Source organism: Dermacentor andersoni, unplaced genomic scaffold, assembly GCF_023375885.2.
Source record: "Dermacentor andersoni unplaced genomic scaffold, qqDerAnde1_hic_scaffold ctg00000039.1, whole genome shotgun sequence".
NCBI classification, from domain to species: domain Eukaryota; kingdom Metazoa; phylum Arthropoda; class Arachnida; order Ixodida; family Ixodidae; genus Dermacentor; species Dermacentor andersoni.
The window spans coordinates 1,535,381-1,560,904 of NW_027314752.1; the positions used below are offsets into that span (position 1 = coordinate 1,535,381).

At 43.0% G+C, this 25,524-nt stretch overlaps 1 protein-coding gene across 1 annotated transcript in view; it reads right to left on the minus strand.

Moving 5' to 3' along the window:
- Positions 1–5,797: 5,797 nt before the first annotated feature.
- LOC126526499 (uncharacterized) overlaps positions 5,798–25,524 on the minus strand; it is a 51,678-nt gene continuing 31,951 nt past the window's right edge. Inside the window, exon 4 of the mRNA XM_050174420.2 lies at positions 5,798–12,443. Within this exon, the coding sequence (XP_050030377.2) occupies positions 11,056–12,443 (1,388 nt within the window). The 3' untranslated portion in view covers positions 5,798–11,055. The remainder of the gene's footprint in view (positions 12,444–25,524) is intronic.

A 25,524-nucleotide genomic window follows, 5' to 3' on the forward strand; every position in this document is an offset into this window, starting at 1 on the left:
CCAGGGTTTTTCTAGGAAACATAAATACCCAAGAAAGTGGATGGGGAAACGGCGCCGTAGCAGCTCAATTGGTAAAGCATCGCATGCCTAATGCGAAGGTTGTGGGATCGTTCCCCGCCTGCCGTAAGTTGTCCTTTCATCCACATTCATTTCCATGAATTTATCGTTTCCTTATTTCATTCATTAAGCACAAGTAATTTCCCCTATGTTGTCAGTGTTTGTTGGCTTCATATATGACTTATAAAAATTGGGCCCCTCGGCTAACCGCCTTTCTTCGACGCTACATCGAGTGTGACTGAAGCCTTAGTTCCAACAGTCATTTTCTTTCACTAAAGAAAAAGATGTGGCCAGCAACCTCGTCATATGCATCACAAGCATAGCCAGCACTGAATCTCTCCTTAAGTAGTTGTTATAAAAGCGTGCCTACAAAATGTCTGTTTGTCAGCGGCTGCAGCATGCAGTTGTACGTGCACCATGGTCTACAGGAAGGTGGAACGTAAGTACAAGGACAAGCGGACCACAGGACCAATCTACCAACCACAAACGAGCTGCAAGGCACAGAGAAATGAGCTGCTCTAGAGTTGTGACCAAAAGTCCCAGCGTATGTGTGATGTGACCTTAAGTTTTGCATGGTTCAATGCTAGTTCAGTGTTCAAAACTAACCAGAGCTGACGACTGCAGCACCAATAAGCAGGGTGGCCAAAGCTTGGTCCCTATGTGAGTGGCTGCGGCCGAGCGTGAGGTTCCGGAAATACATAATTATTATCGAAATTCGAAAGCAACTTTTCGCCTACTTCAGCCTGGTTATTAAACTCCATGAATACATATACACAGTAGCCGTAGGAAGGAGCTCACTGATCCAAATGCCATTGTTGACTGATGCCAGCTATTCGTCAACAGCAGCCCCATATTGGTATCACCTGCATTAGAAAATAAATCAGCCCGACAAGAGTTAGGAGCAGCTAGCTGCTACTAACTCTTGTCGGGCTGCTGTTGGCATCTCAAGAAGAGAGCGTATGAGAAAAAAGGTGAACTTGCGATCTACGCACGTCTTGCACAACTCCAAAATTTGGCTGAGATGTTCACATTAGTGCATGCTATCAGCAGATTGTGTTTCTCCAAGCCCAGGGGGGGTTGAGGACCCCTTTAAAAGGTACCACATATACCGACAGTCGCGGTACTCCATTCCTATCTCTATGGAAATTGTGGCATGAGTATACGAACTTGGACGACCTTTCACCTTTGAATTCTACATGTATAACCACTCACAAGACGACGAAGCTATGCCAGTGAGTTCAACAAATTGCAACAATTGAAACGACCTGTATACCTACAAGATGCTCCGTGATACACGCAGACGTCGCAATTAACTCGAGAAGAGGACAAATAGCTTTCTGAAACCTGACATACCCTGAGATCCAAGCCACATCAAGCTGTGCAACGGACTATTCAGACCCCTTATTATTTGAACTGTACGTTATACACAATGCGACAAAAACCCTTAGCAACTTCCCTGACATCAACATAACCTACATCTACACTGACAGGTTGGGTGCAGTTAAGCAAGAACGTTGTCTACTTGCAAGCAGAAAATCCATTATCCAGCGGGACATGTTTGCCCTTATCCCCCGCGTCTGCCCCGTTGCCCACAATCTTTCTCTGGTGGAGGAAGTCTCTGTCTGGAGACTTTAACTCTTTCCGTACCATGCCCATTGGGCATCGTTAGCCTGTTATCGATGGTTTGAAATGCCGGTTTCGAGACTTTTCGCACCACCTATGGAGACACTGCGCTATCGGACATGAAAGAGAACTATTTTGGTTCCTAAGCAGTTCGCTTTTTACCCCAGGTGGTAAAACATTTGAATGCACTCCAAAGTTTTCGAGATCGTCAAAGCAGCAAGCAAAAATGGACGCCCGCTATCAATGGTTTGAAACGCCGCTTTCGAAATGCCGACACTCTGCACCATGGGATGTAAAGGAGAAGAATATTTTTGTTTTCTAAGCAGTTCGCTTTTTTCCCTCAAGGTGTTAATTTTTTAACGCACTCCGAAGTATCGCTACAGCCAAAGTAGAAAGCAATAATGGCCGTCTCGCGGAGCGGCGCTCGCGCTTTAAAAGATCGCAGATCTCGTGATTCTGCTGTGTTTGCAGCAGATGTTATCGGTGGATTGAGCAGCAGAGAGTCTGAGGATGCTGCCTTTTCATCGAACATTGAGAGCGGCGATGACACAAGCCATCCCGGAATATCGGTGGCCGCAGCCTTGCACGCCAAACTGTGGTGCTTGCACTTAAATTTTTCTAGTGGAAAAGCTGTTGAATGAAAAATTGATTTTTTTGGGATATAGTGCCTGTTAGATGACAATACATTTTCTATATCATAATTTATGTTACATTTATTTTTAGTAGGTACAAGCATTTCTTTACAAACCTTGTTCAATTTTGTGACACAATCTTGATTTTGGCAATTTATGTCCCTTTTATGACATACATTTTGTTAATAAATATGTCGCCTTATGAAAGACAAGTCCACTTGTCGAAACCTTGGCTCCCGTTTTCACCTTGTTCTCCTTTTGCTCATCGTCCTGAATTTCCATCTCCCGCCTTACCCTGTTTTCCTTGGATCTCGTTAATAAATCTTTTACGCGTGAAAAGCGCATTAATTCTGCTTTTTGTTTATGTATTCCAGAAAATATTGAGTGGAGTACAGAAAAAATATTTGGTGTAACCTGCAAAAAACACCTAGTTTCCCCATGGTGCGGAAAGAGTTAAGCCAACTAGCCATCACTTCCGCCTGGGGTCAGCGCTACGTACACATTGTCCAGTGTCCACAGTGCACCGCTCGTGCATCTGCAGCTGATGCTCGCCAGCTAGTTTAAACGTGCCCTGGGTCTCTCGGACAAAGACAACTCCCAAAAGTGTACTAAAAGGTGTGAATTTACCAGACTATGAAAAATGGGTTATGCACAACACATTCTTTAAGTCTGTTGCAGCAGCTTAGTGAAACGAGCCTGCATGCGTATATGTAGATTCATACTGAGATTACACCGGGTGGCAGCCAGAGAGAATAAAAAATAAACACTTTGCTGCGGGCGAGGGGCAGTGCTACATTCCAGGCGATGCGGGCATTTACGCTTAGCACTGCGATTGATACACCAAAGACCGTTCCGGAAGGTGAATGCCTTGTCAAATTTCTTCGCGAGAAATACTGTAGGCTTTTGTGCATGTGACACCCCTCCGTTTGCGTGAACATACTGTTAATGGCGCACTGTGCGTAGGGTGGCAGCCAGGTGGTTGGCCCGCACAGCGCATTACAGAGAGCGGAAAAGAATTGTCTGTACATCATCGTACATACCTCATCAACAGAAATGGCCCTCGAGAGTAACGACAACACATCGAAATGGACATAATGGAGGCCAAACCCAGACGCGGCAGCAAAGATAAGGCAGATTCAAAGGCTCACCCACCCCAATCCTCCCAAAACATGACAGCTTCTCTGTGCTCACAGCATTAATGTGCAGCAACGTCCCCTCTTATCGCCATCCCATTCTCCATAAGCCTAAATGAGCGCTGATGTTAAGTCTGTGTGTAAGCAGATCACTGGGAAAAGGATGGGAGGGGTTCTGCAGCACTATGTAAAAGCTGGTGGAGCATTGCCAAAGCCAAAAGGTCTGAGAACCCCTACCTTGTGTAAGTGTGAACTGTTCTGTCAAAGAAAGGCCAATATGCTAGCGTAAATTTTAACGGAATCTGAAGCGATCTATGAAGGCTTCAATGTGCGTCTTATACTGAAGAGGGCATGCACATGACAAAAATGTATACATTAAATAAAATTTGGTAATGACATTTTGCTTGAATGCACTTGTAGACAAAAGAATCCCTCATGGCAGGAAGAGAAGATTCCAACAAAAATAAGTAGCTTCATTCACAAGAACATTTACACTGCTTATGTTCTAAATGTCTCAGAAATGTAGCTTAGCTCCAACTAAACAAGGCATCCACAAATTGGTTCTACTTAACCACAAAGAACTTTCCAACAATTCAGGGCACCAAACTAAGAAAAACAATCTGCTATTACCTTTTGTTGTGCACATGTAAACCACGTTTCATGCACAAGGATGTTCAATTCGGCAACGATTTACTTGGAGAACATGTCCTAATGAGCCGTGTAACATTAATATTTTCTCGCTAATGAGTATTTTACTGCACACAGGAGTCTTTTGTACGCATAGTGAATAAACAAATGCTTCGTTGTTGAGCAGTTACATCATGGAATATCACATGGCTGTGGCCACTGAAATGTCTGCTCTAAAGTTATTACCAAAAATATATCCGCAACATTCAGCACCCCTGCATAGCCTTGGCTATATCATAATATAATTAAACAACTTGTTAATTTGTATTACAATATATTTATTTCTACACTGTGCACCAACATAACTGGCACGATACCTGACTTTGGTATTGTGGTGTTGTCAGTGTCATGTGTGACGTCGTATCAGTGTTTTCAAATTGTTTCATTGCATTCTTAAAAGATAATGGAACAGCTTTTCACATTATACTGGTACATGCTATGAATTACCTTGGCAGCTCAACATATCTGAGCATACGGTAACGCTTGTGTAACAATGTTATGTAGCATACTGCACACGCATGCATGTTCCTAATTCGTATTTGACTTAATACATTCACATTTACATCGCATGACGGTGTCGATAGACAATTGCTATCTGAGTTCACAAGTTAGAAATAAGCAAGCTTTGAAAGAAGACCCAGCACTGAAATGGCCACATGTTGGTGCACGTGCCTCTTCACGTGGATGTAACGTGCCACAGTCTGAAGGCACACGTGCCAACAAAATGGCTGAATGGATGTGGAAGTAATCCTTAGGAGTGCAACTTGCAGAACAAAAAGAAAGAAGCCTCAAATATGTTTATTTATTACATGAAGGTACATTGTCACCCTATATAGAAGTAATTTTTGCATACTGAATGGAATACAAATCGAATAGTGCCAGAATTGAAAGAAATGTAGAATATGTTTCAAACTGTTTTCGAAGAATGCACAGCTATTGTCAAAATATGGGTAAAACAATGTACATATCTTGGTGTTCCTCTACTACACACACCCTCATGTTTTATGCCTATACTATGCCCATGGAGGTGACATTTGTCATACTTTCGCTTCACTTTGAGGTTTATTAGTGCACAGGTAATGTTTTAAGTGTTCGAGGACTATTAGAACATAGTTGTATTGATCAGCGCCTACTTTAACGTATCATATATTTGCACGACCTTAATCGAAACAGTGAACCCTCGTATTTATTATCTTAAAAGCATGTCCTGTGCACAATTTTGTCGGTGAGGAAATTCCTGATGAGAGACTAGCACAACTGTAATTCAGAAAGCATCTCTTTCAAATTTCAAAAAACAGGATTGGCCCAATTTCTTGGCTTCTGCACATCATGTATTACACAGTGCAGGTTTATATATAAGCCCAATTCAATGTGTAAAGTTTATACAAATATTTCCCCAAATATATGTCACACTTGTGCTTATAGAAATGTAGTACATTAGTTGAAATAAAATGTAAGAATGAATTAAGCATGGTTGACTTGACATTCGACTCAAACATTAGATTACTCATCTATGTTACTTATAACAGGTTCCTTCTGTGTTAATAATGAAGTTCCATCTGCCGTCATTCAACTTCTCTTGCAGCCCCAGATACAATAAAATGCTAACATGCCTATCTTGCATGCTGTCGATAAGTTATTGAAATATCAAGAACAGACAATGAATACTCACCAAACACTGGCATTTATTTGATGCTCTGGTGAAACAGACAGTGGAAAGCTTACTGAACAATCAATTCCTCTAAAAAAGTACCCATTTGTGAAGAAAAGAAAGGCACAAATAGAATAATATCAGAACAATCCACGATGAACCATGTAGACCAGAACCAAGAGCCAACAAATACATGAATATGTCAAAGAGAAAAAGTTCATATGTACCAAAGAAAATACTGAAAAAAAAAAGACAGAGCCTAAGGAACACATCATTCAGACATTTGTAGTGTAACAATAATGATTACAATGAACATACATAGTTTGCTGGGCATGCAAACAGTAATTTTTGAGATTCGAATAAACATCGATTACTTTTGCAATAATGAAAAGCCACAATATAACAAAGCAAATAGCTGTTTTTGCCAACTTCTTTTAATTAAAGTTTAACTGCATTTATATTTTTTTCTCAGCTACGACTTTCTGTGGGTCATTTCTCATAAATCCTTTTGCTCTGTGTTCGATAACGTGTTGAGAAAAGATGTAGAGAAAATATGGTGACCCCGCAAAAGTGTTTCAGGGACCCTTTAAGAGCAAGCTTGAGCTTGAGGGCTCCCATCTAAATGTATGGGAAAGGAGAAATCGTTTTTCTTGACAACTACAGCCCCAAACCTCGTGAGGTTTGTTGCATATAAGAAAATAGAATCTAGTGACTGTTGGTAGTGAATTTTTGATTTAGGCCATCAGTCTTTTATTAACAATTGTTGAAAATCATGAATTTTCAGAAAACGAAACTATCAAGTTTACAACTCTAACTCGGCAATGAAAAATGATATCACAGTTCTGTCAAATGCTACAAGTAGGACATCTAAAGCGGACAAAATTGATGTATTAAACAAGGCGTTAAAATATGCGACTAATAGTGAGTCTGGCAGTGGCATGGCGAACGGCTGTCTGAACGTTGCTTGCTTCATCTTGCAGGTAAGCAATAGACACCGTGTACATTGCTTCAGAAGTGACAATCGTTGTTTGCTGCTGCTGCCAGACCCAGAGTGCCTTTTGTGTACCTTTTTTTTGTTTGCTGAATTCCTTGAGAATATTGCTAATTATGTCGGGTGATGTAGAGTCAAACCCTGGCCCAGACACAAAAACTGAATGTATGCTCACGGAACTGCTAGAAGGGCGAACACGAATAAGCCAAGGTTTAGTAAGTGTGACCGCTAAAATTGATGCATTTGAAGATAGGATCTCGAAGATAGAAGCGTGGGCGTCGGCCGCCGCTAACGTCGCCCAGCGTGTGTATAGTCTAGAAGAAACAGTCAACCGCCTTAGAAAAGCCATCGAACTGCTGGGCAGAAAAAATGACGATTTAGAAAACCAATCACGTCGGAACAACGTAATAATCTATGGCCTGCCTGAGCTATCGCCTGAATCCCCTGAGCAACTATTTGCTGCTGTGCTGAAGCTCCTTTCCACGAAACTGAAAATAGAATGTAACCGTGTTGAGCGCTGTCACAGGCTCGGTGCACAAAAAAAATGGGAAGGTGAGACCTATCACACTTAAGTTGCTCGATTTCAGAGTGAAGACTTCGATACTAAGGAATGCTTTTAAATTAAAAGGGTCAGATACTGTGTGGCAGACACGCAAAGCTCTGTGGGTAAGTCGGTCGAGCTTAGGAAGAACATGAACAAGGTTCGACTGAGCTTTGACATTCTGATAGTAGACAGCATCTGCTACTTGTGGGATGACACTAGCAAGTCGCTTATCAAAACTTCCAGCAATATACCCACTAGCAGCACAGATTTACTTCGGGATAGATACAACCTAACCCTTTTGAATATAAATGCATGCAGCCTAATGAACAAGACAGTTCACTTCAATTGGCTAATTGAATGCCATCAACCATCTCTGATCTGTGTCACTGAGACCTGGCTAAATAACTTGGTCACGGAAGGTGAGTTTGTGCCTCCTAATTACTCTGTCTTGCGATGTGACAGGTTAAGAGGTAGGGGCGGCGGAGTAGCTTTATTTATTCACAAAGGCATTGATTTTGTAGTGATACCAAGTCTTCCTAACACAGAGTCGGTATGCTGCAAATTATAAATAGGTGATCTTGTTGTGGCTACTGGCACTTTATACCGGCCTCCTTATTCCGAAAAAAATATATTTCCAGATTGTTGCAATTATATATTAAAACACAAGCTTGACAACTGTAAATTGATCCTTGCTGGTGATTTCAATACCCCTTGTATTAAGTGGAGTACATTGGCTTCGTATGGTCGTGACAGGCCGATTTGTGACTCGCTTATTGACTTGGTTTTGTTGTTAGATCTGACACAGGTTGTTAGTAGCGTTACCCGTGAGAGCTCGATCCTAGACCTGATTTTCCTTAACCAAAGGTTGCTACAAAATGGATAGGACTGCCAAATCATAGAAGGCCTGTCCGATCACAAGGGAGTTCTGCTGAAGGTTTATGTCACTTGTGAGTGCAATAGACTTGATTTTCAGATTGTCAGTGATTTTTCCCATGCTGATAACAATTCTATCGTTAATATTCTAGCATCCTCTTCTGACGCTTTTCTACAATGTAGCAGCATTTGCAGAGTGGACAAGTCGTTTGATATGTTCTGCAACATTGTTAAGAAATGCATCTCGCAGTTTGTTCTCAAGAAGTGTGTGAAACGCAACCCGAAGGACCCTTCGTATAAAGGGGACATTATTCATCCTATCAGGGGCATTAAGAGGCTCCGGAAACGTAAAAATGTGAGTCAGAGCAACCAATGCTCAATACTCCACCTGCTTCAGTCCGAATTAAAAACCAAAATGCACAAAGCCAGACTCTTTTATTTCGGCACCATGTTATCAACATTCTTGAAAGAAAACTCATCGACGTTTTGGGAAACAGTGCTTCCGGCTGCTGATGACACTTCATCATTGATCATTAACGATCACCCTTCCTCTGATTATTTGCGAAACTTTCAATGCTTATTTTCAGTCTGTATTTTGTCAGGACGATGGCATCGATCTTCCTTTTTGCATCAACAACACTTTACCAGAGCGTCCTGCTCGCGTTATAACTTACGCTGGTGTTCACAACTTATTACTACCAATTGATACTACAAAAAGTTCTGGAGCTGACGAAGTGCCAAACAAATTTTTACAGGGATACTCTGAAGGTTATGCCTGGTACTTGACAGTTATATTTAACAAATCTCTTGAGACGTTGACAGTTCCCCAGGTTTGGAAACAAGCTAACATCATTCCCATCTTCAAATCTGGCAGCAAACAGCTAATCACTAGCTACAGGCTTATATCGTTGCTGCCCACGTGTTGCAAACTTCTCGAGCACATCATTCAGTATTTATCAGCAAATAACTTTCTCTCCCCACAGCAGCATGGTTTTCGAGCAGGATTTTCTACAGCGCAATTAGAATTTACGCATGACATAGCCACATCACTCAATAACTGCGGTCAGCTTGATGCCATCTTTATCGACTACTCAAAAGCACTTCACAGGGTAAGCCATTGAAAACTACTACAACTTGCTGCAATCTTTCCTGGTAATAAACTAATTGACTGGATATCCGATTACTTGCACCTCCGATTCCAATCCGTCACTTTTAATTGCAAAACCTCTTCTATAGCTCAGGTCATGTCAGGGGTGCCGCATGGCTCAGTTCTCGGGCCGCTCTCATTCATCATATATGTTAACGACATTATTGAAGTAGCCAGAAACACACAAGTGAAAATATGTCTCAGACGCAGATGATTGCATGTTCTATTCGAACATTCGTCTCTTCAGACAAGAAGTGCTTAACAACGTATTTTCGTCATTTTCAGACTGGAGTAACACATGACAGATGAGCATTAACTTCAGCAAAACTGTGGCAATGACTTTTAATAACAAGGAACAGCCCCTAAAATTCACGTACAGCACTCAAGGGTAGAGTATTAACGAAGTTAACCAGTTCAAATACATTGGACTTAGTTTCACAACTAACCTTAGTTGGCATAATCATATCAATACAGTCTGCTCTAAAGCGCTGTGAAAATTAGGGTGCCTAAAATGAACTTTAAAGCAAGGCACTAAAGAGCGCAAGCTTACGGCCTACAAATCACTAATTAGACCTGTTTTAGAGTATGCTTCTGTAGTATGGTCGCCTCATCGCATAAAGTATATTTCCAAATTAGAATCCACTCAGAAAAAAGTTGCTAGATTTATCTATGGCCGTTACGACCGTATGTTTTCACCGTCATCGCACGCACATGCTTTATCACTGGAACCATTGTTGTTTTGTTGCACGTGTGACCATCTAATCTTGCAGCACAAAATCATGCAAGGATCGACTAACATTGAAGGACCTACCTTGCTAATCATACCTACTGTGCGAGTAAGCCGACGTATTCACCCATTAAACATAGATCCCTTCATTCCAATAATAGATGCTTTTAAGTTTTCTTTTTTTCTACACACTGTTGAATTATGGAATAACTTGGATGGTTCTCTGCATTTATTGCCGACTAATCAATTTCGGAAAGAACTGCCTAACCATGTTAGTTGACATTTTTGTGTTCATAAGTTATGTAACCCACTTCTGCTATGTCTCTAAATGAGATAGCAGCGTTTGTAAATAAATAAATAAATAATAAGAGAGTAGGACATTTGAAAGGTCCCCGTAAATAGTGTAAGAAATTAACAAAAGAAATAAATTCATACATCAAATTTGTCCACTTTGAAACATCTAGCTTATGCGGCTTACCGAGCTATGATATCGATTCCAGGTACAGAGCTAAAAATTTATAAAGTTCTAGCTCCAATTTTTTTTCATGCTGGACCATCTTTGTAAATTCCTGTTATAACATTCAGGCATTCAACCAAAAATATGCTTCCAGCAATCACCAGATTTTAGCTTTTTCTCTCAATTATAACAAATATTGTTATAATCGGCCCACTGGTTATTCAGAAAAGCATTTCTGCGTTTTACACGTATTTGAATAGGCGGCATCGGAGTTTGGCTCAAGTTAAAGCTTGCTCTCAGGAGTATGTGGAGACACTTGTGCTACCTGATGGGGTAGCACAAGTGACATACTACACGTAACACTACATACTACTACGTACTACTACGTAACATACTACACATATGTATATATTGTAATTCAGACTCTAGTTCAACGAGATTGTTGACCTACATAACAGCACCATGGTGCTGTGCTCTCTGAAGTCTGTTCAAGTGATGAGGACTTGGAGCAGATGGTGCAACATTATGGCCGGTCACCTGTATGAATGCACTGGTGTATCTTCAGGGCATTTCTGAACGAGAATCTCTGAAGGCAGAGTGGGAACTGAAATGGCTTCTCGCCTCATGTGTTTCCTGAAGGTGCTCCAGTGTGAGAAGCTCTGAGAGCATGAAGGGCACTGATATGGCTTCTCGCCTGTGTGGCTGTGCAGGTGCTGTTGCAGCGAGGTCTTTCGCAAGAAGCTCTGAGAGCATGAAGGGCACTGATATGGCTTCTCACCTGTGTGGGAGTGCAGATGGACTTTCATGTAAGACTTGCGCGAGAAGCGTTGAGAGCATGAAGGGCACTGATATGGCTTCTCGCTTGTGTGGGTGAGCAGGTGGGCGTTCAGGTTGCCCTTTCGAGAGAAGCTCTGACAGCATGAAGGGCAGTCAAATGGCTTCTCGCTTGTGTGAGTGAGGACGTGCATTTTCAGGTCGCCCTTTCGTGAGAAGCCCCGAGAGCATGAAGGGCACTGATATGGCTTCTCGCCTGTGTGGCTGTACAGGTGCTGTTGCAGCGAGGTCTTTCGCGAGAAGCTCTGAGAGCATGAAGGGCACTGATATGGCTTCTCACCTGTGTGGGTGTGCAGATGGGCTTTCATGTAAGACTTGCACGAGAAGCGTTGAGAGCATGAAGGGCACTGATATGGCTTCTCGCTTGTGTGGGTGAGCAGGTGGGCTTTCAGGTTGCCCTTTCGAGAGAAACTCTGACAGCATGAAGGACAGTCAAATGGCTTCTCGCTTGTGTGAGTGAGGATGTGCTTTTTCAGGTCGCCCTTTCGTGAGAAGCCCCGAGAGCATGAAGGGCACTGATATGGCTTCTCGCCTGTGTGGCTATACAGGTGCTGTTGCAGCGAGGTCTTTCGCGAGAAGCTCTGAGAGCATGAAGGGCACTGATATGGCTTCTCACCTGTGTGGGTGAGCAGATGGGCTTTCATGTAAGACTTGCGCGAGAAGCGCTGAGAGCATGAAGGGCACTGATATGGCTTCTCGCCTGTGTGGGTGAGCAGGTGGGTTTTCAGGTTGGACTTTTGAGAAAAGCTCTGAGGGCACAAAAGGCAATGAAACGGTTTCTCGCCCGTATGGATGCGCAAGTGCTCTTTCAGGTGAGCCTTATCTGAGAAGCTCCGAAAGCATGAAGTGCACTGAAATGGCGTCTTGATTGTGTGGGTGAGCAGGTGGGTTTTCAGTCTCTGCTTCTGTGGAAAGCTCTCAGGGCATAAAGGGCAATGAAACAGTTTCTCGCCAGTATGGTCGCTGGCATGTTCTTCCAGAAGAAATAGTTCATCAGTCTCATAGTCACATAGCTGACATCGGTGGAAGCATCCTTGCTTTGAGTTGTCACATTTCGCAGTTGATGCAGAAATTAAAGGCCTCGATGCTGCACAAACAAAAAAACATGTAAGGAGTTATTAGGAAATGCCAAAAAAGAACACAGAGGCTAAATTTAATGACAAGCTATCTTTATCATTTGTTTTGGGAGATCTTCAGGGTGATTTCAAGTACAATGGAACAAAGAACTCCTAACGGTCATTTTTATTTACTCAATATATCTGCATTGGAATGCTTCATGACCCTGTTTGTGAAGTTCACTTATAAAAGGGATTTCTCAGAAAGCTAAAGAATTACAAAGTGAGCGAATGTGGAGTGTTTCGCTACTCTCTCCTACAACCCTTAGAGAACACTTCAAAAATGCTTTGACCAAGCCTGCTCTCATATCCTCAATGATCACTTGAGGCCCGGTAACCATATTTGGCACTGGCAAAATTTGTTTCGATTCGCTGGCAAAACAAATTTGTTTTATACCATACTTCATCAGTGAGTTTCCTCTTGATCACGCACTGAACTTTGGCAACATTATGTTAAGTCGACATTTGAAAGAGCCGGCTAGGAAATGCTGCAGTTTTTCCCATATAACCTGCCAACCCGCATCCCCTTTCAGAACAGCCCATATAGAAAAATATAATATGCACGTATAACCCATGAAAATAAGTGCATACACAACCCCCAGATGTGTACAAAAGAGCATCCATTTGGGGATAAACCACTTGCCCATGTCGTATCTTAAGTCAATGACTGCTTTACTGTTTCCGGAGACGGGAGTTGGGCCGGTGAGCACGGCTTATCGTGGCCCAAGTTCTACTTTGCCAGCACCATGTGCACTATTAACTGCTAAATGCAAAATGGTGACCCACGCAGAGGAGGAAAATGACCGACAGCGGAGGAGAGAAGGGAGCTTCAACACACAGGGGTGGAAAAAGGGTGAAATTCCCCAGGAGATAGCGAAAGTGTGAGTACTCGTGAACCTTGCCCTGAAGTGTGGCTTTGTGGGAGTGCACGCTGTGTTGTCATGGAGCGAAACTTCAAATCCAAATTTCAGTAATTCACACCCCGATCCTGACCTTACAGTAAATTTTTTACGATGTTTGGTGCGGCTTAGACGTGCAAAAATACGGCAACTTCTTTTGGAGTGCGCTCTGCTCCTTGTGCTCTGCCATCACAAAATATTGGCAAATGATTGCTGGAACCGACAAGGAATGGTATGCTCACTTTGCAAAGCGCAGTGGATTTTAACACACTAGCAGGTGAAGGTATTGTAGAATTTGCAAAGGGAGGCACCAAGCACCATCGCTGGCTCTGAAGGAACGACAGACACACTAGTTTCACACCGTGCCCAACTTACCCCTCGGCTGCAGGGAGGGTGTTCATATATATATATATATATATATATGGACACCCTCCCTGCAGCCGAGAGGTAAGTTGTATATATATATATCAGTGGCGTAGCCAGAAATTTCGTTCGTGGGGGGCTCACTTTGCAGCTCGGCCTCCTCCTTATAGAATTAGCCGAGGGATATATATATATATATATATATATATATATATATATATTTATATATATATATATATATCTGTCATTCAACTTTGTTTACATTTTCGTACATATGCAACGACCAGGGGAATATCTCAATGAAGCTGTTCTTTGTTAGAATGTATTGCGCAAGAGCAGCTGTCACCGCTCGTGTATTGCGAGCAATTGCTCCGAAATTATCGTCGCAAAACAGAGCACATGTAAAAAAGCAGAAGTTCTGCAAAATATACGAGGGCGAGTCAAATGAAAGTGAGCCAATGCGAATATAGGATAAACGGGGTACTTTATTTAAAAGTAGTCACCATGAGTATTTAGACACTTGTCCTACAACGAGTCGCGTAACTCCCGTCTCATAAAACTCCTTGGATTGGTGCCTCAAGAATCTGTAAATGAAATTATGGGGTTTTAGGTGCCAAAACCACCTTCTGATTATGAGGCACGCCGTAATGGAGGACTCCGGAAATTTCGACCACCTGGGGTTCTTTAACGTGCACATAAATCTAAGTACACGGGTGTTTTCGCATTTCGCCCCATCGAAATGCGGCCGCCGTGGCCGGGATTCGATCCCGCGACCTCGTGCTCAGCAGCCTAACACCAGAGCCACTGAGCAACCACGGCGGGTAAAAATCTGTAAATGACTACACGTCATCTTCCGACACGAATCTGGTTCCCTTGAGCAGATTTTTCAAATTTTACCAAATGTGGAAGACGCAAGGCAACAGGTCTGGGCTGCATGAGGGATGTTGCAACGTTTCCCACTTGAACTTTGCCAGTTTCGTATTAACCACATCGGGGACGTAGGAACGGGCAATGTTGTGAAGCAACATGTTCCCAATGCTCAATTTTCCACGTCGTTTGTTCTTAATTGCGACACGCAGCCGATCCGACCTTTCACAATATCTGAAACGATTTAGAGTCTCTCCAGGTTTAGAAAATTCGATCAATAATGGCCCCTAACGATCCAAAAAGAAGTCAACACTTTTCCGGCAGAAATGACGGCCTTTGTTTTCCTTGGGAGTGGTGAATTCAAATGCTTCCACTGTAAGCTTTGCCGTTGTGTTTCAGGCTAGTAGTAGCGGCACCATGAGTCATCCCCGGTCACAATTGCAGACAAAATGTCGTCACCCTCATCTGGGGTTCTTTGACGTGCACTTAAATCTAAGTACACGGGTGTTTTCGCATTTCGCCTCCATCGAAATGCAGCCGCCGTGACCGAGATTCGATCCCGCGACCTCGTGATCAGCAGCCCAACACCATAGCCATTGAGCAACCACGGCCTTTTCAATTGTGTTGGGGATTATTGCACGGTGGCTTTGGCCCGGCTATGGATCGTCTTTGTAACTTTCACGTCCTTCTTTGAACAGTTTGCTACAATGCTTCACAGTGGCCAATGAAACGCAATGTTCAACGCATACGGCAGCCATATGGCGAATAATTTCTTTTTGGGAAACATCTTCATTTGTCAAAAACCTCACGACACCAAGCTGTTCAACTTTTGGAGTGTCCATTATGTCACGTAACCCTGTTCAACCCAGTGTATGAGAACATTAAAGAACATTTAACCTCACCTCTGCATGTCACTTGTAAATGAGATGCGTATGTGCTACGCGCATGCCTCGAAAATAATGAACCGAACCATTATTGCGTGGGGCGGGTTGTCTCACTTTCATTTGACTCGCCTTCGTACATTTGAAATGCGAAGATACAATGGAATATACAAATGTGAAAACACAGCGTGATACAGGGCAAAAATTGGCACTGGAAACAACGTTCACTGCGCATATACAGAAAACCTCGCAACGAAATGTTTAAATATACGTATAAGTCTCCAATAAATCTACTTACCTAAGAAAAAGTCACTATATGTAATGCGTCAAACAAGGCAAATAAACAGGTTGCGCAACCACAGATTCACAGATCACAGCACCCCCCCTCTCTCCACTCCCAAAATGTATGGCGTGCGACAGAAGGCGGCGTGCTTCCTCCCCGCTTTTCTCCCTTGCGCACACAAGCGAACGCGTTGCAATCCGTCGAGTCCCCGCAGTGCTGGCGTTGAGCGACTATGCATTGTTTCTTTTTCTCGTGTGCTAGCCAGAAAGCGTCCAAAACTCTGCCAGGTGAAAATGCAGTCGGCCAGAGAAAAACGAACGCGCATCCAAGTGCGCCGCGCGGTTGTCGATGCAGCACGAGAAAAACGCATGCGCTCTGCCTGGATCGGCAGCCCGCGGATTGCGAGAACAAAAAAAAAAGAAAAAAAAAAAAGATTAGAAAGACGCTTAATCTATCCTCGCGATTAAAAGTCTAGGTAGAAAAATAAATGAGAACTTAGTTACAATGGTGGCTTTAGTGTCTTGACATGGATGCTTTGGCGCAGGTGAAAAAAAATTCATATTCTTTTCTGTGACCTGATGGCACAAATGAACCACCACAACGCTTTGTCTCATCGGACCTCGCTGCGTGCTTTGTCAACTTGTCTGATAATATGTTGATTTCGCTTGTCTCGTTGTATGGCCCGATGTACGACTTTAGAAAGGTCGATGCACTTTGGCGTCAAATGTTTACAACAGCATTAAACCCACAAAGTTCTGGAACCGAAAATCTAAAGCACGACTTTGGAAATGTCAATGCACCTTTCGCATCAAAATGTTATGAGAACTTTATACCCACAAAGTTTCAGAATTGAAATCCAAGCGCTCCGTAGATTCCGCGGCCTCCACGAGATGCCGAGACGAGCCCGCTCGCCATCAAAACGCCCTTGAAATTTTGTGCTCGGTGGCGCTCCTTGCGTTACGATATTTGACTCCCGATGCATGGGCGTTTCCGCGAAATCCAGCCCGATTTCGCAATGTTCGCGCTAAAATGTCTTTTCGAGCGGGAATTCAGGACATTCTCGACAAAATCGAGCATGATTTCCGGCGCTGGGAGTTGTTTTGGTCGGCGCGGCGCATGACAGCACGAAAAAATTTCGGGGGGGGCTGAAGCCCCATAAGCCCCCCCCCTGGCTACGCCCCTGATATATATGTGTGTGTGTGTGTGTGTGTGATGTGTGTGAGGATGTTACGAGCGTCCTCTTTGGAATGGGGCGATGGGTTGCGCCACCAAGCTCTTGTTATTTTAATCCCCAGTGCCCTACCTATGTTAAAGAAAAGAGAGAAAAAAAAACAGTGAATTTCCATAAACAAAGTTTCTGAAACCCTACTGTGAATTTTGTTTTTGTCCACCACCGTTGTTTCTAGTTTACCTATTTTTCTTTCGCCAAACTTCAAACCGCCTTTTACTAATCTCTATTGCGGACATGTTTACTTTCCCTGTGCTCTCGCTGAACCCAAGGGCGTCAAGGAGGCCAGTTATTCCTAAATCAACTGCTGGGCAGATATCTTCACATTCTAATAAAACATGCTCCATGGTGTCCCTGGCTTTACCGCAGCAAGCACATACTTGTTCTTCCTTCTTATATCTCGCTTTTAGGTGCGTATTCTAAGGCCTTCTGATCTCGCTTCGAAAAGTAATGAGCTTCCCTTTGAGTTATCATAAATTGTTTCTTTCCTGATTTCGTTTTTTCCTCTTAAGTAGTTACTCATGGTAGGTTTCTTTTCCATTGCCACCACCCATGAGATTATGTCAGCCTCTGACTTTTCGCTTGACGTTCTTTGTAGCTGTGTTTCTCACCACACAGGCCACAAACTTGCTGCTAATCTTCCTAGTTCTTTTCCTCCACTGTGAATCAATGTTTTTCATGTACAAATACCTGAACACTCTCCCAATGCATTTACTTTCTTCCATATTCCCAAGTCATTCTTCATAATTAATTTTTCTGTGAGCTTCCCTCACTTCAAAACTTGTCTAGCCCATATCACCCAGGACAGCTTCAATGCATGGAGTCCCACTGACCTTTGGTTGCCATCGAGTCCTGAGTGTACCCCTGATTTCAAGCAAACAATCGCATTTCCAAAAATAAGTCCTGGAACCATTACACCTTTCCACATACCCCGCAGCACCTCGTATCTATTGTATCCCCATAGCGCTCTGTGTTTTATTATGGCCGCATTTCTCTAACCCTTTACTTTATTCTTTTTTCCTGTATTTCCATATATTTATTGCCTTCGTTTATCCGTATACCAAGGTATTTGTATTTTTTTACGCGAGATATTTCCTCGCGCGGTATTGTCACTGTCTGTTCACTGTTTTTATTGAATACTATAACACCCCATTTTTTTAACGCTATATTTCAGACGTAACTTATCGCCTTCCTTTCCACAGAATTAGCCAGACATTGCATGTCCTGCTGTGTGTTAGCTAGCAACACAATGTCGTCCAACAAGCCTGGAAGCTGCTGCTCTACTACTGTACCGGCCTGTTTGTATGAGAGATTAAACCCGATATGACTTCTTTCTAGCTCCCTTTCCCTCCTCACCATGTACATCATAAACAACAGTGGGGATAACGAGCACCCCTGCCTCAGTCACTTAAATATATCAACTTTCTCCTTGCTCCTCATTCCTTCTCATTCAATGCAAACGGTATTTTCTAGGTAAATCACTCTCAAAAGCTCTAGACAATTGTCACCTAAGCCTTCTCCTTCAAGAATATCCCACAAAATGTTGTGGCCTACGTTGTCGCTCCTGCAATTTCTAAAAACGCCACATACAACTGTTTCTTTTCTACTCTGAAAACTTCAATAGACTGAGCATGGAGAAAAAATTATAATCCAGACGCCTATCTATTATGAAGCCATCGTGAAGTTCCTGTAATATGCCATTATTCTCTGCCCATTCTTCCAGCTTTAATTTAATTGCCTGCATTGCTAACCTGTATATTACCGATGTAATAGTCAACGGTCTACACGAGTGAATTCTATCTTTCTCCCCCTTACCTCTATAAATTATATTTATTTTACTTTGTCGCCAACTGTCTGGTATTCGTCGATCTTTTAGACTTTTTTCTACTGCTTCCCACAGAGCTTCCTTACTTTTTGGACCTAGTTGATTAATGAGCCTAACGGGAACTTCGTCTAGCCCTGTGGCTGTCGGCTTATAAATTTTTTTCTTGGGCTTTCTTCCAGTTGAAATTTGTCGCCACCAACTCCTTTTCCATCTGGTTCTCTTTCACGAACTTTTATTCCTCAAGTAAAACCTCATCATTGCCTTGGAAAGATTCGGCTGTTATTTTTCCAATGCAAGTTAATGGTGCGTTCCCTTCCATTTTGTTTCCATCTTCATCTAAGATATGTTGTATTGTTTCAGACTTACTGCCTAACAAGTTTATGTGGTTCCAAAATATTCTAGTTGCGGCCTTCTTTTTCTCCCGTATTTCTGACAAACAATGTTCACTTTCACCTTTTATCATTGCTTGCACCAGTATTTGAACCATAGACTTTTTCTCCCGGTATATTTCCCATTTACTGGCTACTTTCCTGTGGCAACTGCGCCTTAGCCTGCCTGTGCTCTTGGGATGCTTTCTGTTGCTCAGCGATCGCTTCTCGTATCTCCCTGTTTGACCGGCTTTTCGGTTACTTTTTTTCCTTTCCAATGAACATGCTGCTTCTCTTTCCACATTTCTTTTGTTATTACATTTAGAAGCTCACTATATTCCCACTCATTGCTTGGCAATTTGCCTAATTCTTCCTAGACTCTTGTGGCTATATTTGTTATTTGTTCAGCATTTGAATGTGGACTGGACATTTTGTTCTCCTTCATCTCTCTTTTAACTGCATATCTCAGTTTCAGAATGATGCTTTTATGGTCACTTGCTATGCTACTATACCATTTCTCTCATCTGATCATGAATTCCTTCTGTCATCATGCAGTAATGTCGATTGCCGTTTTCCCAATTCCCCCGTGGTCTGTTTGTTGCTCACAACCCTCTAGCATTGACTTCTCGTTGTTGTCGGTATAGCCATCTAGATCCTGTGCGTGGGCATTCTTGTCACCTAACAGGACAATTTCAGCATCATTCCCGAAACCCTTAATATCAGAACTTAGGCATTCCACTAAGTAATTCTCGAGCACTAATCTATTGCTTTAGCTTGACTTAATATTTGTCCTTAGTGTCCCTTTAAGCTCAAAACAAGTTAACCAAATTTACATGATCAAGACGGCTCTATTAGTACATTTAGTATTTGGCAGTGGAATTGTAGGGGGTCTAGTAATAAGAAGGCATCCCTGCAGCAGTTTGTTAGAACGCGTGGTGTGAAACCTCAGGTTATGTTACAGGAAACACTGATGTCTAGGGTGACCTTAACAGGTTTCAAAGCAAAAGTTAAGGATAATGAGCATGCCAGAGGACTCGCAACTCTCATTAATAGGATGTTGGCATATATTAAGAATGATCTTCACATGGCGGATTGCAAGATTGAATATATTATGGTGGAGCTAATTTTAGGTTGGCAAAGGACATGTCAGAAGAGCGTTGACCTGCTTCACCTGTACAGTAGCACCTGGGACACGACGCAGAGTTTCAAATTTCTCTTTACCAAGGCAGCCAATGTGGCTGGTCCGTTATTGGAGGGGACTTTAAAGCACCGTATCATGTGTGGAAGTATGTTTATAGCACTATTAAGGGGCACAGACTACGACAGCAAGCACTAGACTTGAATTTAACTTTGATTACAGACCCTTTGTATCTCATCAGATGCGGCAAGTGGACATGCAGAGATTCGATACCGGATCTCAGTTTTGTTTGGGGGGTGGTGGACTCGTCCTGGTCTTATTCTAGTATAGATTTTGGTAGCGATCATTAACACTTGTGATTACATTGGTAGCGGCTAATAAAAAGCGCACAATCAGGATGGTTGACTGGGATGTCTTTAGGAAACGAAGAGTGCAGAGGATCAATGATGGAAGTGAGTGGACCTTGGAACAGTGGACTAGTCAGCTTAAAAGTGATGTTGAGGTGACCACTACAGAGCTTAAGACCGGTATTGACACAGAGCAAATGGATAGTCCCACAGCACATTTGTTGTAAGTGAAGAAGTAAACGTTAGCGAGACGGAAGGGTCAGAGGTTGAATAGAAGGCTTAGAAAGCGTATAGCAATGGTTAATCAGGAAATTGAAGACCACTGTTGGGGTACTGTGCAAGCAGCAATGGGATGAAGTATGCACTTCTATACTGATGGTCGCATTAAGAGGGGAGGCTTAGACATTTACCAGATGAGACAAAAACTAAACACCATCAAGGAAAGTGATAGGTAAACTGGGCCATCAGGTCCTGTCGGGACACCACAGAGCAGGCGTTGTTGAATGGTTCGGCTGACAGATACCTACTATTGGAGACCTAGCACGACACACATGACATGATTTTGGAACAAAGTGAAATAAAGTTATGGATGAGGAATTTACTGAAAGTGATATATGGGCGACGCGCTGCAGAATCTTAATGGTCGATAGCCATCAGGGCCGGATGGCATCACGAATAAAATGTTACGGAATTTAGACGAGGGGTCCATTGAGTTCCTTATGCAGTAGATCAACAGCCAATGGAAGGAAAGCTCTTTCCCGGAAGAGTGGAAACATGCAACTACTGTTGTGATACCCAAACCGAGGGCCATTGGGCTTCAAAATCTCAGAACCATTTACTTGACATCCTGTTTGGGGAAGTCACTGAGCATGTCATGTTGAACAGGCCTATGCGTGGTGTTGAGGGCAATCGGGTCTTTCAGCACTTGATGATAGGAGTTCGGCCCAGCCTCCCGACTCAGGATGCTACACTCTTAAAAAAAATTACACCCTTTGGGTCACATCTTGCCGCCCAACAATCGTCATCTGTCTTGTACGCATTTCCTTTCTTTAACGCTGCAAGCCAGGTACTTCCAAGTCACAAACGGCATGCGTGTTATCAGCATGACAGTGCATTGTCGACAGGAAAGCAATCAGTGCAGCGTTTTCGACAAAGGAAACGCAAGCAAGGCAGATGACGATTATTGTTGCGTGGAAAATATACACCCCAAAGGGTGTACATTTGTTTGAGAGTGTATGATAAGGATAAGGAGCGTACCGGAATCTTGGAAGAATGCTAGCATAATCCTAATCCATAAGAAAGCGGAAGCCAAAGACTTGAAAAATTATAGACCGATCAGCTTACTGTCAGTTGCCTACAAACTATTTACTAAGGTAATCGCAAATAGAATCAGGAACCCCTTAGACTTCTGTCAAGCGAAAGACCAGGCAGGATTCCGTAAAGGCTACTCAACAATAGACCATATTTACACTATCAATCAGGTGATAGAGAAATGTGCGGAACATAACCAACCCTTATATATAGCTTTCATTGATTACGAGAAAGCTTTTGATTCTATCGAAACCTCAGCAGTCATGGAGGCATTACGGAATCCGGGTGTAGACGAGCCGTATGTAAAAATACTGAAAGATATCTACATCGGCTCCACAGCCACCGTAGTCCTCCATAAAGAAAGCAACAAAATCCCAATAAAGAAAAGCGTCAGGCAGGGAGATACGATCTCTCCAATGCTATTCACAGCATGTTTACAGGAGATATTCAGAGACCTGGATTGGGAAGAATTGGGGATAAAAGTTGATGGAGAATACCTTAGTAACTTGCGATTCGCTGATGATATTGCCTTGCTTAGTAACTCAGGAGACCAATTGCAATGCATGCTCACTGACCTGGAGGGGCAAAGCAGAAGAGTGGGTCTAAAAATTAATCTGCGGAAAACTAAAGTAATGTTTAACAGCCTCGGAAGAGAACAGCAACTTACAATAGGTAGCGAGGCACTGGAAGTGGTAAAGGAATACATCTACTTAGGGCAGGTAGTGACGGCGGATCCGGATCATGAGACGGAAATAATCAGAAGAATAAGAATGGGCTGGGGTGCGTTTGGCACACATTCTCAGATCATGAACAGCAGGTTGCCATTATCCCTCAAGAGAAAAGTGTATAATAGCTGTGTCTTACCAGTACTCACCTACGGGGCAGAAACCTGGAGGCTTACGAAAAGGGTTCTACTTAAATTGAGGACGACGCGAGCTATGGAAAGAAGAATGATGGGTGTAACGTTAAGGGATAAGAAAATAGCAGATTGGGTGAGGGGACAAACGCGAGTTAATGACATCTTAGTTGAAATCAAGAAAAAGAAATGGGCATGGGCACGACATGTAATGAGGAGGGTAGATAACCAATGGTCATTAAGGGTTACGGAGTGGATTCCAAGGGAAGGGAAGCATAGCAGGGGGCAGCAGAAAGTTAGGTGGGCAGATGAGATTAAGAAGTTTGCAGGGACGACATGGCCACAATTAGTACATGACCGGGGTTGTTGGAGAAGTATGGGAGAGGCCTTTGCCCTGCAGTGGGCGTAACCAGGCTGATGATGATGATGATGATAAGGAATAAACATGAGCTCCTTGACCAACGGACAAGGGATACTAAGGTACTACTTGGACTTGCCGTGGAAAATGCTTTCGATAAAATCTGACATTCTTTCATCCTACGGGTGATATCGAACTAGAATCTGGGGAGCGGCTATTCCAATTTGTCAAGGCTTTCCTTATGGATAGAAGGAGATGCTGCAGGGTCGGGTCGATAAGGTCAGAAGTCTTTAAATTGGGTTGCTATAGTATGCCGCAAGGATCTGTACTCTCGCCTATGTTATTCAATCTGGCGATGTTGAAGTTGGCCAATATACTGGACACTGTCTGGTGTATTGGCTATTCTATCTACGTGGATGACATTACTATATGGAGTATCAATGGTAGTGACGGAGAGCTTGATGCTATGTTGCAGGAGGTGGTAATGTTTACGGAAGAGTATTTGGGTCTTATGGAGCTCAATTGCTCCACTATTACGTCGGAATTGTTCATCTTCAAATCTAAGAAGCTAGGTCATAGGCCAAAGGATAGGGTACCAAAAGTTGAGCCTTGCATTAGAATACACACTAGGGAAGGTTCGTTGATACCCAAAGTTGAGGAGGGTCCTGGGTTTGGTAGTTGAAGCAAATGGATCGAATAGAACCATTCAGCGTATTACCAAAAAGACGGAGGAGGCCGTAAGACTTATCAGAAGGATCTCTAGTAAGCATAGGGGTTTATGAGAAGGTGCGATGCGGTTAGTTCCGCATTTACTGTGTGTGATTTCTCGTATGTGGCAGTATGCTAAATTGGAATAGGGGGCAGGGGGAGGGAAAGATAAATTGGAAGCTTTTATCAAAAAAGCCATTGATCTAGCCTTGGTCTGCCTGCGAGTACGTCGAATGATATGTTATTGCGACTGGGTTTGCTTAATATTTTTGATGAAATTGCCGAGGCTCAGCTAACAGCACACAGAGAGCAGTAGCTAGGTACACCAGCGGGAAGGTATATATTAAGTCAATTGGAGAATCGGTGGCTGTGACAGGCGATCTGGCGGAGCTACACGAGTTGAACGTGAACCTTAGGGCCAATATCATGGTTTGTCCGTTTCCACGGAATGTGCACCCTGTGCACAATGCAGGGAGGCAGATGGCGAGAGAAAGGGCTTTGTTGCGAGAGGCAACAGATCAGGAGGAGGAGTCTGCATTTGTTGATGTGACATGGATAAATTGGAAACATGCTTATTCATTGATGGTGGTAGATGACAAAGGGAGCATCCTAAATGCAGTTTTTTTTTATACAAAAGATCCGGGGGTCGCTGAGCAGGCAGCTATTGCTCCAACATTGATTTATTCAGGGATAGTTTTGGTGCTTAGTGACTCGCGATCTGCGATTAAAGCCTTCTCGAGGGGACTTGTTGCGGAACCGGCTTACAGACTGCTGCAGGGTAAAGATCTCACTTTGCATACAGTTAAGCTACTTGGTTCTCGGTGCATATGGGGTCAGTGGACGGAGCCCCGCAAACTCAATGAAGTGGCACACAAGGAGGCACGAGGATTAGTGTACTGTGTACTCCCTGAATGGACTGGATCTCTCGCTCCTGAGTTCAGGGACCCGCTGTTAACCTACAACGAGATCACCAAGCACTGTTACTTAGGGCGCAGGGCATTCCGCCTGCCACATTCTAAATTAAATAGGCCACAAGCGGTTACATTAAGGCTTCTGCAGACACGAACGTACCCTAACCCAGTCGTCATGAATAAAATTGATTCAGGCTTTGAGGTTGTAGTCTATTGTAGTAAGTGTGGGGGTTTGTTCGATTTAGAACACATGTTGGTTTTTTTCTGTAGCATAAATAGCACAAGGACGTAAAAGAGAAAACAGACACGCACAGCCACTAATTTTCAACCATTTATTTACAGGATAGGCGCCTCTTTTAAACCCTCACTTTTTTTTATAAGCACGTGTCTACTGACAAGGTAACAGAGCAAATCACTGTACAACTCACTTGGAGACAAGGCAAAAGCTATTATGTTAATTGCATTCACATGAATTCCAACTTCATTGATAGTGACATGGACGATTGGCTAACAGAAGCATCGCCAAACTCTTCAATGCGGGCACTTTCAATGACGAGATGAGTTCATTCGCATTTACTTCTCTTGATGATAACTGTATCTTCAAATCGCAGAACGTATCCACATTTGTGATAATGAATTGCAAGGAAGGCATCCGGCAAAGGCTTGTCAACTTTATTGGAGCTCTCCCTAAACCTATCATTAATGCATCT